The 16,620-nt window shown below is 43.9% G+C and overlaps 1 protein-coding gene across 1 annotated transcript in view; it reads right to left on the reverse strand.

Annotated features, from left to right (window-relative positions):
• LOC311225843 (uncharacterized protein) overlaps positions 1-16,620 on the reverse strand; it is a 407,506-nt gene that overhangs the window by 217,044 nt on the left and 173,842 nt on the right. The window contains 1 exon segment of the mRNA XM_084311236.1: positions 11,957-12,013. Coding sequence (XP_084167362.1) covers positions 11,957-12,013 — 57 coding nt within the window.

Raw genomic sequence — 16,620 nt, forward strand, 5'->3', positions numbered from 1 at the left:
ACTCTTTGTGGGCCGGCGTCCTCCGGTCCACGGAGGAGAGACGTGAAGCGGCCTCGTCTTGCAGAGCGCCTCCTCACCTTGCGTCCTCTCCAGGGGGGGGGGGGTTCCAACACACGGCAGTGTCGGGGGTCTTTATCCATGGAATAATCAACGTATACAAAGCATAATCCGTGCCTGGGAAGGCGGGCTGTCGTCGGTAGAATAATCCGGTATACAGGTCCACTCGCTCGTCGGCTCTGGGGCTCCTCGGGTGCAATCTCACATGGGGTCGATCATCCTGGATAAACAGCCAGTTTTCTGCCCGAAACGATGGGGTGCTGACTACGGTAGTATTCTCACCGCACGAAGCACTATATATTAACAGACTATTATTAGCTTAATAGACTACGTCCAACTCGACGATATAGTGCCAAATATGACTATTCAAATATTAATATACACGATGTCTCAATACCGATGGTAGGCCGAACTTGGCCTTACTCCCACACGTGGCGTCGCGGGGAGGCTTTACGTCTGTCACTCTATTGGAGGGTAAGAAACTGGACTGAAAAGGAAGTCCTACTTTAGTAGCGCAGTATATATACGCACTATGAACAAATAGTCCCATTAGTGGTGCGGTAGCCAGATTCCTACGCGGAACTAGGACTTGTTCGTACATGTTGAGCGGTACGTTTGAACTGGGTCTAGGGGGTATGGCAGCCTGGCACCAAGGTCTCGACCAATAGTAGAATGGAGACTATTATGGGATGTTCAGTAGGCTAGAATGGATATTCAATGCATATTGTACAAGGAATATACAAGGGATATCAGGGAATATTAGAGAATATACAAATACAATTAAATATATATATATAAATAAATATATATATTCGGTTTAATCTGGCCCTTCACAACAATCACGGTCAAGAACAAGTACCCCCTGCCATTGATTAACTCTGCTTTCAAACCCCTGCAAGGTGCCACCATTTTCTCAAAGCTGGACCTCAGGAATGCCTATCACCTTGTCCGCGTCCGCGAGGGAGACGAGTGGAAGACGGCCTTTAAGACCCCGCTCGGTCACTTCGAGTACAAGGTAATGCCTTTTGGGTTGACCAACGCCCCTGCTGTCTTCCAGGCCCTTGTCAATGACGTTCTCCGTGATGTCCTTAACCGCTCTGTCTTTGTTTATCTGGACGACATTCTGATTTTTTCCCCGCTCTATGGAGGAGCATGTCCAGCATGTCCGCCGGGTCCTCCAACGCCTACTGGAGAACAAGCTGTTCGTCAAGGCGGAGAAGTGTGAGTTCCACGTCTCCTCCATCGGGTTCCTCTGCTACATCATCGAGGGCGGCAAGATCCGGGCGGACCCTGAGAAGATCAAGGCGGTGTCCGACTGGCCCCGTCCCACCAACGTCAAGCAGCTCCAACGCTTCCTGGGGTTTGCTAACTTCTACCGCCGTTTCATCAGGGACTACAGCCGGGTCGCTGCACCCCTCACCCAACTCACCTCGCCTTCCGTGCCCTTCGTCTGGTCTGACAGAGTGGACTCCGCCTTCGCCGAGCTGCGCCGGCGCTTCACCTCCGCGGCCATCCTCGTCCAGCCGGACGCGTCCCGCCAGTTCGCGGTGGAGGTTGACGCCTCAAGTACCGGAGTAGGGGCGGTCCTCTCACAACGCTCCGCTCTCGACCAGAGACTGCATCCCTGCGCCTTCTTCTCTCGCCGCCTGACCCCAGCGGAGGTCAACTACGATATCGGGAACCTGGAGCTCCTGGCAGTCAAACTGGCCCTGGAGGAATGGAGGCACTGGCTGGAGGGCTCAGAGATCCCCTTCCTGGTCTGGACTGACCATAAGAACCTCGCCTACGTCCAGACGGCCAAGCGCCTGAACTCCCACCAGGCACGCTGGGCACTGTTCTTCGCCAGGTTCAATTTCACCCTGACCTACAGGCCTGGCTCCAAGAATACCAAGCCAGACACCCTCTCCCGGCAGTTTGTCCCCGAAGAGGGTCCCGTGCACCCTGACACTATCCTCCCCTCCTCCTGCTTGGTGGCCGCCGCCACCTGGGAGATCCAGTCCGTCGTCCGGGAGGCCCAGCGCGTCCAGCCTGATCCAGGTAACGGCCCACCTAACCGGCTTTTTGTCTCCGACCTTGTCCGCTCCCAGGTGCTCCAGTGGGACCTGCCGCTCAAGTCTTTGTCCCGCAAACTCACACCCCGTTTTGTTGGTCCCTATAAGATTTTGTCCATTATCAACCCCTCAGTCGTCAAACTCCAGCTCCCCTCCATCATGCGCATTCACCCCTCCTTCCATATCTCCCAGTTGAAGCCGGTGGTCTCCAGTCCCCTGTCTCCTCCAGCTCCGGAGCCTCCCCCTCCGCTGGTCTCGGCTGTGTGATTTAATTCAAGGTGGATCGCTGTTGTCGTTTGAACAACTTCAGATTTCATGGGAACTACCAATCCCCCAAATCAAGAATGTTTAAGATGAATGAAGTAAGATTTTGATTATTTGAAATATGGCCTGTGTAGACTAAACTATGCACAGAATTATGTCAGTCTACAAGGTCCGGATTCTACATGGTCCGGCAATGTAGACTCCACTACAAACCAATTATCAGTGAATGTTCATGCATTTTTAAGAAGGGCTACTTCCACAAAAAAATAAAGAACTCACCAAAACATCTCAGTAGCACCTTATCTAAATGTTCTATTTCATATATGGAGATTCATATTTATTTATGTATTGCATGCATTTCTACATTTTATTTCCTATTTTGTTTATTCATCCCAGTATCTTTCTTTCTTATGTGTGGAATTCTACAAGGCATGTATGTGTTTGAGGATGATATCCTTCAAACAGGCAATAGTGATGATATAATTTGGGCAGTGCTGAGCTGGGTTACTTTCCTCCAGTGTATTTGTCCCCCGGCCCCACCCAATGGCCCCATGCGCGCGCGCACACACACACACACACACACACACACACACACACACACACACACACACACACACACACACACACACACACACACACACACACACAGAAAAGCTGCTGGCCCAGATGGTATAACAGGACGTATACTTAAGTCCTGTGCCAACCAGCTAGCCCCTGTGTTCACCGCCATATTTAATCAATCCCTGGCGGAGTCAGTGGTCCCTGCCTGCTTCAAGATGTCTACCATCATCCCTGTACCAAAGAAACCCTCCCCATGTCTCAATGACTACAGACCGGTGGCACTCACCTCTGTGGTCATGAAATGTTTCGAGAGGCTGGACAAGGATCACATTTGTGCCTCCCTCCCCAGTGATATGGACCCCATGCAATTTGCATACAGGCCAAACAGGTCCACTGACGATGCGGTCTCCCAAGTACTGCACAGCACCCTCTCTCACCTTGACCGCCAGAAGGGGGGCTATGTGAAACTGTTGTTCATTGACTACAGCTCAGCGTTCAACACCATAGTCCCCACCAGACTGGTGGACAAGCTGATCGAGCTGGGTCTGAGCTCCGCTCTGAGCGCCTGGATACTGGACTTTCTGAGCGAAAGGCCCCGGGCGGTCAGGGTGGGGGTTCAGACCTCCAACACCATCACCCTGAGCATCGGGTCCCCCCAGGGCTGTGTTCTGAGCCCCCTGCTGTACTCACTATACACACACGACTGTGTGGCCAAGTTCAGCTCCAACTCCATAGTGAAGTTTGCGGACGACACAGTGGTGGTGGGGCTGATCTCGGACAACGACGAGAAGGCCTACCGGGAGGAGGTTGAGGTACTGGAACGCTGGTGCCAGGACAACAGCCTGCTCCTGAACATTGGTAAAACCAAGGAGATGATCGTGGACTATAGGAGAGGACAGCAGGAGACACACACACCACTGAGGATAAACGGGGCTACCGTGGACAGGGTGAGCAGCTTTAAGTACCTGGGGGTCCACATCTCAGAGGATCTGACATGGTCAACACACATAGACTCAGTCGTAAAAAAGGCGAAGCAGCGCCTCTACCACCAGACAGTTAAGGAAGTTCAGAGTATCTGGGAAGATACTCCAGTCCTTCTACTCCGGAGCTGTAGAGAGCATCTTGACTGGAAACATCACTGCCTGGTATGGAAACAGCATGGCACAGGACAAGAAGGCCCTACAGAGAGTGGTGCGCTCAGCCGAGCGTACCACGGGTAGTGCACTACCACCCCTGCAGGTTCTATACAACAAGAGGTGCAAATCCAGAGCCTGCAGAATAATGAAAGACCCACACCACCCCAACAACAGCATGTTCATGCTGCTGAGGTCAGGCAGACGCCTGCGAACCCCAGCTACTAGGACAGAGAGGCTTCGGCTCAGCTTCTTCCCCCAGGCCATCAGAGCCTTGAACACTGAACACTGATCTCTCCACACACAAGCACACATGAGCACACACACGACACACACACTGTACACGCTCACACACTAGCAGCCACTTTAACATGAGCAAGCACACACTCATGCTGCACACGCCCACACTAAGGAAAGGTCACTTTAAAAATAGTATAGCATAACCTGAGATTGTATAAAATAGCAATGTACAGAAAGACCCAGTGCCTCATCCGTAGCTAACAGTGTATTGCACTACCACAGGACCTAGCATGTCCTTCATGCTCTGTAAATAACTTATGTACAAATACCGATATGCCCTACTATGTTACTTGTTTATTGCACAATGTTGTTTTATTGGATTCTATTATATGTTGTTACTACTGTATTGCACATTCTATTATATGTTGTTACTACTGTATTGCACATCGTTGCGGGCAAGACCACCCGCATTTCATTGTATACTTGTATGCCGTGACAAATAAAACTCTTGACTTGACTTGACTTGACACACACACACACAAATCGAAAAAAAAATTTAATAGATTTTTTTTTTTTTTTACTTCGATTTTTTTTTTATGTTCGAAGCTTGTGCCATCGAACGAAGCTTCGAAGCTTCGAAGTATTTAAGACAGCCCTACCCGGCACGGTCTAGGTCGGATTGTGCGGGCAGAGAACATGTTTCCTTATTTGAAAAACTTAATACGACTTGTAAATGTGTTAATTATTGTTAGATGGTCCGACAGTATTTGTTCCGACGCAGTAGAAAGAACTACATTTGCATCGGAGGGGTGTGGTTAAATACTCTGGTCTCAAGTGTGGAGATGGAGGGAGACACGCAGAAATTACAGCTCATTTCCATTCCGAGTCAACGGACCCAGTAGGCTACTTTGTTGGCAGTGTGAAACATTAATATCTTTGTAAAGGTTTGAGTTAAATTGCATCTGAGTCATAACGGAGTCTCTCTCTCTCTAAAAACGAACGGGATAGTTGATTGAACTTCATAAGTCTGCTATAAGTTTGCACTTTTTACTTCTTACTGATGACTATTTTTAAACTGAATCATTTTAAACTATTCTTATTATTTGCTAGATCCAAATGTGAAACACTGATTATTTATGACTATTTTTAAACTGAATCATTTTATTCTTATTATTTGCTAGATCCAAATGTGAAACACTGTGATTATTTGTTCATGAATTACAGGAGTATTACTGAATAGAGAGCCTATTAGGATGCTAGATCCTAATGTGAAACACTGTGATTTGCCATATCTTGCTATGCTCGCTCATGCCTGTATTTTTTATGTCCGTTCTATTTTATAATTTTTTGACTATTTTTAAACTGAATCATTTTAAACTATTTTTACTATTTGTGTTACTGAAAACTGTAAGCGGAGAGCCTATTGGGATGCTAGATCCTAATGTGAAACACTGTGATTCTACCTGTCTATCTTTTTATGCTCGCTTATGCCTGTATTTTTTGCTGTTGTGGAGCACTTTGAACTGCAACCTCTGTATGAAAAGTGCTATACAAATAAAGTTATTATTATTATTATTATTATTATTATTATTATAAGCTTAATGTGTGTGTGTGTGTGTGCGTGCGTGAGACCAGGGCCCTATTCCCCGTACCTGGTTCAACTAAGTCGATCAAGAGTCCCATTATCCAGATTCAGTTAACCCGATGTTTGAAGCCGGGATTTTCCTGTTCCTGGAACGCTGATTCAGTCTCGTTAACTCGAGCCAGACTTGAGACTCTGGATAAGTGCGCGCGGCCGCTTCAGTTGAAAAGACAGCAGGTGTAGATCGCAGAAATCCTGATCTTCTAACGGCATTGATTGATTGATTGTTTTACAGATTGCAGGCGGCTCAATAGCCTTGCCGACAAGTTAAATGCATAATCTATAGGCTAATTTTAAATCCCTCATTACCCCAATCAATCAGATTATATTTCTTTAAACGTTCCTGCTGGCAGTAGGTTTATGCATTGAATAATCAATTGAGATCTTGCTAGCGAAAATAATTAGTTCAACTGTTTCAGAATAAGGATACGGCTCTCTTATCCATTGATTGATGTATGGTGGATTTTTTATTTATCTGTACTGCGGTGTGACGGTTTGTCCTTTTGACTTTCACGCAGACGACCGGGGTTCGAATCCTAGTCTTTTCCTTCTTTTTGCAATGTAGGAATAATTCAATTTGGTGCACGTTGAGAGCTATATAAAGAATGACATCCTCAATGCATGTAGATTTATAATATTTTAACTTAAAACTAGGCTACTTTTGCGTATAATCATTAATATTATATTCCAAAAAAATTATATTGGAAACGTGGGGTTTCAAACACCGGTCGCCCGGTTGCCAGGATTCAGCACTAGCCGCTGCGCCACTGTGCCAGACGTGATATACTCATTGTTTATGCATTAATGGACGAGAGACCCGTGTTTAGAATATTTTTCTTACCAAAAAATGAAGTTTTATCTCTTTATTCTCAAATGCATTAATGTGACGTCAACGGCTCATTCAATTTCTCAAACCCGTCAAACAGCGCATCTCATCAGACATTTTAATCCCAGTTACAATATCACACAAAAACCACAATCCCCGCATAGACACTTCAATTTTATGCTTGAATGAAACACAATCCGGCGCTCCGTTAAGCAAATCTACAGCGGAGATTAATATATGAAACTAATCAGAGCCAAACGGCCGATAGGTTTCATTCATTAAAAATATCCCCGCGGGATTCACATTTGCAATGAGCCGTTATTAAAATAACCACATGCAGCGTGTATCGCGACTCCGAGCGCCGTATATGACGTGCATTATTTTATTTAGGACAAAGTAAATCTATAGGCTCAATATGATTTATTATCAGCATTTAGTTCTATTATTATACATTTCAAAAGCCCCCTCTAGGAAAACGAAGCACAGAAACGTAATTCAGAATGGTATAAATGGGATCTCTAGACTGTGAGAATCATTTCAGGAAACGAGCTGTCACTCCTTTGCGGGGGCGTGGCCATGGTTCATCCGGCTAACTGAACTTAACCCTGCTCCCGACCAGGCTCAAACTTTTTGATCTGTTGTCATGGTGATTTGGACAATCGCGCGTCGGGGAACAGAAAGGTCCGGCTTAAGTCAGGCTTGACCGAAAGTTATCCGGCTAACTCAGTTATCCAGGTACGAGGAACGGGGCCCAGATGAGGTCAGAGGAGTTTGATAGTATTTACTGAGGATGGCCAGATAATGTTGATATTTAAACTTAAAAAATATTAATACATTTACATTTTGTCATTTAGCTGACGCTTTTATCCAAAGTGAAGTGAAAGTATCCAAATTTGCTTTTATTTGTCACGTATAAAATACAGGTGAGTATTTGTTTAAAGTGAGTGTGTGCAATGAGTGTAGATGGATGGGTTGATGTTACATAGTCATTGAGCATCCTGATGGGGATAGAAGCGGGGTCACAAGTCATCAGAGTAACAAAGGCCTCAGACTGGAAGGTGTGAAGTGGGGAGGAGGGTGGGGGGGGGGGTTACATTGATTTCTGGGTAGAGGAGTCATTATACATTGTAAGAGACATGGCTCCAAATTGCATAAGTTTAATGATAATATTCCAGATACTTGTATTAAGTGTAGTGAGGAAAGGGGGACACTGTTCCACTGCATATGGGAATGTGTGAAAGTGAAAACCTTCTGGCAAGATGTTATTGATCTGATCGATCAAATCTTATCAAAGAAGTTGCCATTGAATCCCAAGCTTTTTATTCTTGGTTTATATCCTACCACCCCACATCTACAACGCAAAGAGTTTAGATTTATAGATATGTGCATATTACAAGCAAAACGTGTAATAGCTCTTAATTGGAAAAATGTTGATGGACCAAGAATTGGTATGTGGATTAAAGAAATGGCTTCAAATATGTCAATGGAAAAGATGGTGTATATTGTTAGACGTAAACAAAACATTTTTGATAATGCCTGGGGACCATTTGTGTACTTCTTAAAGCATAATACGAATGTTGGGAACTTGCTTCAACAAGAACGGGATTAGGGGGAGTACTGTGGGACAACTCTTATTATTGTGTAAAAACGACAAGAAACACCCTTTACTTAATGTGTAAAACATTTTGGTTGTATTATTATTTATTTATGTTTATTTTTTATTTAAATCTGTATCCTTCCTATGTGAACCTGTTTTTGAAGTTAATTATTATTTTGTGTGGGGTGGGGTTAGGGGAGGGAGAACGGGGTGAAAATGTTTGCTGAATACTGCTCTGCTGATATACATTTGCAAACTAAAACCCAATAAATATATTGTAAAAAAGAGACATGGCTCCATTTTCTCTTGAGGCCTGTAGCTCTGAATAAGTAGTGTGTTATCACCATGTTTCATAAGACATAGATTGAAAAGTATCCGCCCGATTTGTACAGGTGATGGCTTATTTTGAAGGTATGAACCTGTACTTTCATATCATGTAAAACAAAATTTATTTGAAGTTCCCTTTAAAAGCCCCATAATCTGTGCCTGGTCACAAATACCATAGAGTTCGTAGTTTCCCACTATTACAAATTCTATCACAACCACTTTACTATCAAACACATAGGGCGGGATCCACAAAGAATGGATTGCACCAGTGATGGGCAGTAGCTTGCTACAAGTAGCGAAGCTACATAGCTTAACTACAATTCTCAGTAGCGTGCTGGTAGCTCGCTACTTTTTAACCAGGGTAGTGTTCTCTGAAGCGGAGCTATTTATAGAACGAAGTAGTAACGTAGCGACGAGAAACGTTACACGCTACTTTCGCCGTCTAGACAGGAAGATCTGCGAGGAGAAAAAAAAACTCCCCGTAAAAAAACCCACTATGATTGGTTGGTTTGTTTAGATATGAGTGACGACTCACGATTGGGTATGGTAGGCCAAAATATTACGGGTAGGCCAATCAGAGGCAGGATAGGGCGGGACTCCAGGCCGCAAACCAGGAAGTGAAAATCTAAACGCAGACCACTGAATGAGAATGAATGGATGAATTTACAATAACAGCGCGAAATAATGGCAGAGGGATTTGATGTTTCCACTGATGGCATTGATGAAGATGATGTCAACAACAATAACAACACTACATCTCCATGGCCCTACCTGGACACGTTTATGAGTTTGACTGAAAAAACGCCTAAAACATATGTGTTTAGGTGTTTATTGTGTCAACCAAAAACGAAGCTGCTCTCGACGTCCCACACGTCCAATACTAACTTGAGAACACATATTCAGGTGAGCTGATGAAAACCCTTACTGTCTTTACATAAACATTGTCAACTGTTCCCAAACAGCACACAAGTCAGTGCACTTTTTATCAACAGCTTTAACTAACAGTCTGTCTGAGATAGGCTAGCTGCTATGAACAATATTATTGATTGATTGATTGAAAAGTGTATTAACAGATTGCAGAATGGGTACAGTACAGTACAGCTCAATACATACAATTGTTAAGGGGATGCAGACCAGAGAAAGACTTTCGTCTTGTTTACATCAGGGTCCCCCATTTTCAATTCATCATAACATATATGACACACACGACATACAGATAGACAGTACTGCTACATCTATACATTTATGACATATCAGATTTGCAAATACAGTACTGTTTGTGATACAAAAAGTGTCCAGAAAAAGAGTGTATATACATTTGACGTAGAAACTGTACATTGGAGGAGGTTGGGTTGGTGGGGTTGGTGGGTGGGGGCTGTACATTGGGGGGGGGGGGGGTTGGGGTAGGGGGACACTGTACACTGTACATTGGGGGGTGGAGAAAAGAAAAAAATAGGGAAAAGATCGTCCTAGACCAGTGGTTCTCAACCTGTGGCCATGGAATGTTTTGTGAGTTACATATCTAGCAGCCAAGGATAGTATTGTTTGTCTAGCAGTGTCAAGCTTGAGTGTTATACTCTGAGTACATACTGTAGTAGTATAGTTCCAATGCCGATTACCCCATGCTGCTTATTTCCGTACTTAAGAATGTATAAATGTTACATAGGATTTCGTTAATGTCTATTTTGTAGACAAATGTTTCTTGCACTTTTTCTTTGGCCAGGTTATTGTCATTTTGTTACTGTGGTTTGAGTTGAAACAGTAGTTTATCCTGTGCTGAAAAGTCTCCATTCCAATAGAGGGAGTATATATTTGTGTTTATTTTATTATTGTTTCACTGCCTTTTATTTATTACGTTTCCACAGTTCTTTCCTCATGTTAAAAGGATGACACAAAAAGCCAGACCGAGGGCTTGTTTCAGTTTTATAATAAACAATCAAACTGAGCTATTTTTTTGCCTGCCTAATTGTTTGGTGTAAACTTGATCACAAAGTAAAAAAAAAAAAAAAAGGTAGTGCCGATGTAGCTAGCTATTTTAGCCATGTTCTTGTAGTGTAGCTTGCTACATTTCTCTGGGGATAGCTTCCATTGTAGTTTAGCTATATTTAATCGAGAGTAACTTGTAGTGTAGCTTGCTACATTTTCCAAGTAGCTTGCCCATCACTGGATTGCACGGTGCTAATTGCACCCTTACTTACAATTCATTATGAATTGAAAATGGGGGACCCTGATGTAAACAAGACGAAAGTCTTTCTCTGGTCTGCAGTCCCTTAACAATTGTGTGTATTGAGCCGTACTGTATTGTACCCATTCTGCAATCTGTTAATAACATTTTCAATCAATCAATCACCGCACTGTGCAATCCATTCTTTGTGGATCCCGCCCATACTCTTTTATTACATCTGTACAATTATTTTAATAGCCGTCATATATATAGTTAACATCCCGGGGGGAGGGGGGGACTAAATGTAAATGTAAAAAGCAGCGGTTTGAAAAGCCTTCCCCCTCTCTCTCCTCTCCACTCCTCAAACCAAATCAACTGGATGTAGAACAGGAAGAGACACGTTTAATTCACCCAGATTCCAGCCAGGATATGACATGTGGCCCAGACAGAGTAAATTAGGCATAAACTTTGAGAGTTTGGAGACCCGGAGTGATGTATTCAGACTCCTGCGAAAGTTAATCAAAAGCTAATTACACACTGTGTGGCTGCATGCCCTTGATAGAAGAAGTGCTCACCAAATACCACTATACTAATGGAAAACAAAGACACACTCAGGAGGAGATGGAAGGAACAGCCCTGGACACCATGGCAGGATTATATCTCTTAGCTGGCCTGTGAACAAACAGCCTCCCACGACCACCACCACCCTTAGGAGAAGATGTAGACAGGGATAGCAACGTCTGGCTGACTATTCTGGGTCAGCCTTCTCCTGGTCACAAGGAGAGACCTTTTCAAGGTGGATGAATAGATGGGATGGATGGATGGGTAGCTACACTTCTCATACAGAATGTGGATGGATGGATGGATAGATAGATGGATGGGTTGGGGGAGGAATTTAATGGATGGATGTGTGGGTGGGTGGCAGGGCTGAGCCCAAACATTCAAAGGATCAGACCTTCGTCCGTTACGTTGGTACTCGAATCTTAATTAATGGGTTTGAACCTCAGTTTTTTTGTAACATCTTTTTCATTTTTAGTTTATTTTTTTATTTACCAGAGGTTTGAAGACACTGAAATTAAATATTTGCTCCTTACTTTTGTGTTGACTTGTTGCCAGACGCCTGTTTTTGGGTTCCAGCTGAGAGGTAGGAGCTGGAAAACATAACGGTTTATAGTCATACAGGTCCAAAGTTTATAAAAATCCCACGGAAAATGAGTGTTTTACAAAGGTTTTTGTAATGTGTGTACCTCAATAATTCAGCGTGATTATCCAAAAAGGCCGTCCACTGCCATTCATTCAGACGCACAAATGCAAAACGTCCCAACGGTGGGACATCGAACGTTAAGAGGTTAACGTTACACAGGTCACGCTATGCATGTTTAGCTTGCTAACGTTAAGATAGCAGGAGCCGTCTGCCAACAAAGATTGTTGTTTCAACAAATGGATTCACAAAATGGATTACCATCCAAACATTATTGAAGACTCCTGTGACCAGTAAGTAGGTACTAATACTTTTACTAACAATTTTTGACCGCAGCAATTATGTGCATATGTTCTACATTATATGCGTAAATGTGCCTAAAGTCAAGACTCAACAGTACTGAACCGGAAAAACTATTTAGGAGCACATTGGACAGTTCGATGACCTAAACCTAAACGTTATCTGCTAATGTCAACCAAGCTGGTCCCAGAGAGGTTTCTCCTACAGTGAGGGGTAGTGTGAGTGAGTCTCTCTCTCTCTCTTTTTTGCATGATTAAAAACGATGGTTCAAAGGTCCGTTAGAAAAATCCTGCCGATGTTCGAATCCTAAAAACAGGCTTTGGGGACAGCTCTAGTGGGTGGATTGGTTGGTGGATGGGTGGATATAATGACCCAACCCAATTTGTCTCAGTCAGACGCAACATGCGCTCCCTATCCCCATCCATACTCTCCACCGACATCCTATCTGCTCTACCTTTGAGTGAGACTTTCTCTGCCCTCCACAGATACGGCAACCTCCACCCTCCTCTCAACCTTCTTCGACAAGCTGTCCCCTCGCCGAGAGGCCTGCCCGCCGTTCGGGAGCGGCTGAGAGGAATTATAGGAAGTCACGCCTCACATGTGACATCACCACCTATCACAACCTCTTGTTAGCTTTCTCCAAAACCATTACCAAAGCTTCTTTCGTTCACCATAAGATCGAGGCCTTCCGGTTTGAGAACAACATGTAGCAGACACTAATGAGTTTAAACCTCATCGTATATATTAAATAAGACCTTCTACTAACTATATCAAAAGAAATAAAGATTCAACATGGGACCTAAGGAAAGGAAAGAGACTGGAAAGAAACACGGAGGAGACAGTACAACGGAGCAAGCTGTGAAACGCTCATCGAGGGATACAGCAGCCGCCAATACAACAACACCGATGTTGACTTGCCCCGTTGGGGAGACAGTAGCTGATAATATAACGGTCCCGATGACGACTTGCCCCGAGAGGGTGACAGCAGACGACAATATAACGGTACCGGCGGGGACGAACTCCGTGAGAGAGAAAGCAGTGGAATTTGAGAAGAAAATATCCGACAACTCCGCCGTGATTCCCAACACTCCTACAACCTCAACTGATACAGGCAGGGAGGATACACCACCCGATTTCAGGTCTCTGACTATCCTGATAAAGGAGCGGATGGACGACTTCAAATTACACATGGATGCTAAATTCGAAGAGGTTAAAATAGCGGCCGCAGATCAGGCCGGGCGTATTACTGCAGTGGAGAACACTGTGCTCGAAATCACATTGAAAGTCGAGGAGAACAAGAAGACTGTTCACGATGGATTCACGGAGATAGCGGCGGAGATACAACAGGTGGACAAAGCGATTCGGAAGAAAATACAAGACATTGAAGAGGAAGCAATGGAGAGGCGGCTCGAGACCGAACGTCACTACCGTAGATATAATGTCCGTATTGTGGGATTGGATGAATCAGTCAATTGCACAGACGACACATTTCCAACAGTGTTAGCTGGAATTCTAGGTAATCAGATCCTCTCCACAGTGCCGTTAGTGGACCATTGTTATAGAATCGGTACACGGGACCCCAAAGGCAACAATACGAGGGTTATCATTGCTACTCTGCGCAAAACAGAAGTAAGAGACGCGATCATCAGAGAGGCACGCAATCAATGGGGGAGACTGAAATATAATGACAAACCAGTGTCTTTCTACGAGGATTTATGCAGGGAGGCCATTTCCCTACGTATCCCTTACAAAGAGGTGCTGCAGAAGCTCTACAGGAGAAAACTTAAACCCAGCCTTCGTTACCCAGCTTCTCTCTCCATCTTGGGGGAAGATGGTAAAAGATTCGGGTTACGCTCGCCTAAAGACGCAGATGAATACATGAGGCAACTTGATATCGGCCCACGGGAGCCGGTCGCACCATAGGCCCGTATCAGAAGACAAGCCTACTCATCTCTCTCTTTTTCTTACTTTTTATTATTTTTATTAGAATGACTTTGCCAGGGCTCAACTACAAAAGCGACAGCAGATATGCCTGTAGGCAACACTGAGGCACAAAGTGTTTAATACGAAACGATAGGCACTATATTTATAGATTTCTGGTTTTTGAGCAGGCAATAATCCAACAGTGACATTGGGAACACTCTGGAATATTCTGGATTCTTCTGGATTCTTCTCTCGACCATTCAGGGACACACTGGAATATACTGGAAAACACTAGAAGGTCATAACTCTTGGACAGGAAGAACATTCTGGAACATAACATCAGTGTTTACAAATTTACAAGGATATTCTACAACTTTCTAGCATACACTGTACTCCTACAATGAAGGCCTGTAACAATAACATCCGGTATGTATATGCATATGAACCAGAGATGGAAGTTCAATAAGGTTTTAAAAACATCATCCTCATCTAGGGCGGCTACGTGGCGTAGTGGGCAAGGCGCTCGCCACGAAATGCTGGAGACGCTGGGCTCGTCAGTTCGAGCCCAGCGCTCCACATTTGCATTCAGTTTAGCTGGTCGTCCGTACTAATACACATTGGCCGTATTAGGGGGTGGGAAACTGATGGGTGGGGATCGGGCGTTGTGGACAGCGACTCCTACAGGTCGGTTGGTGCGCCTGCGCAGTAGAATCAGGAAGTGTCGGGGGCAGCGTGAGCCTCCCACGCGTTACTCCGCGCCACTGAGAGATCGAGCTGCGCAGGTGAAAAGATGCGACTGCTGTTACCTCAAGTACCGGAGGAGACTTGTGCTATGTATGACTTAGTCCACATTGCAGCCGGCTTGTGGGAGGCAAGAAACAGCGTCCGTGACAGGGGAGGGTTGAATTGGATGATACGAAATTGGGATGGGAGAAAATATAGAAAAAATGGGAGAAAAAGTGGATAAAAAAAAATCAAAAAAAAAAAACATCATCCTCATCTAAAGGTATAAGCATGACAAGGTTATTCTAATATTTTAAGCAATTGCTCCACTGCTTTAGGGATTTGCATAATTTAGTTCTAAAAATCTATTTTTTTTGTTGAGTTTTATTTTATTTCTTATTTTTTTTAGTTTTTTCTCCTCTCTTTTCTTTTTCTTATTTGTTCTGAAGGTTCCAATATACAAGTTAGTAGAAGGTTCAAATAAATATATCAATGGAGGTATATTTTTCATTTTTCACACTATTTTTATTACATTAATGGGAAGGCGCAAGACCAAAAGTGACATTCTATTAAAGTAGAATGAAAGTTTTAGATCCTATGGCAATTAGCATAGGAAGATTAGGGTTAGAAAGCTCATTTTGGGCAACCCGGTGGCTTAAGGGAGGGAGTCATACGCGTAGGATGTGTCTATGGAACACAGTCCTGTACGACTCTCGGAGGGAGGGGGACTTAGGGGATTATTATTTGTATATATGTATGTTTTTAAGCTCGGCTCTCAACGGGACCTCAATAGTTGGATGTATATCTATTGTAGATTCGCACTCCAGAAGCATTACCAACAACTACACAACAACATGTATAGATTATGGCTAGTTTGAATATAATGATCTGGAATACTGGGGGAATAAATAATCAACACAAACGCAAAAGCGTGCTCACACTGATGAAAAACAAACAGGTTGACGTGGCTCTGCTAAGCGAAACGCACATTTTAGGGGAAGACATAGCTACGTTAGCGGACAACATATACCATAACATTAGTCACTCTTCCTTTGGAACGAGAACCCGTGGAGTTGCCATAGTCGTTAAACGGAAGTTGAATATTGAATTGAAGGGAGTATGGTCTGATGCAGATGGTCGGATAACTATAGCTAAGATTGTACACAAAAACAGGAAAATAGCGTTGGTAGCGGTATACGCCCCAAATTTGTACGAAGCTAATTTCTTCACTACACTTACCAGAACAATGTTAGACCTTCCCGAATACTCATTTATAATTGGTGCGGATTTTAATGCCATTTGGGATCCAGGGATGGATAAATCTTATCCCTCCTTTTCCAACGAACAGAAAAATTCATCTAATGCGTTAAAGGATTGGTTGAAGAATACAGGTGTAAATGATCTATGGCGATCACTCAACCCCACGACCCGGAAGTACTCTTGTCGATCTGCAAGACATAACACACTATCCAGAATAGATTATGTTTTTGCATCCCCGAGACTATTTGATAACTATGATGTGGAAATGGTACCCAATGCATTATCAGATCACTGTTATTTACTCCTAAAAGGATCATTTGGTATACTGTCATCCCGAGCCCCAAGATGGCG

This window comes from Notolepis coatsorum (genome assembly GCF_963971535.1).
Source record: "Notolepis coatsorum genome assembly, chromosome: 3".
Taxonomy (NCBI): domain Eukaryota; kingdom Metazoa; phylum Chordata; class Actinopteri; order Aulopiformes; family Paralepididae; genus Notolepis; species Notolepis coatsorum.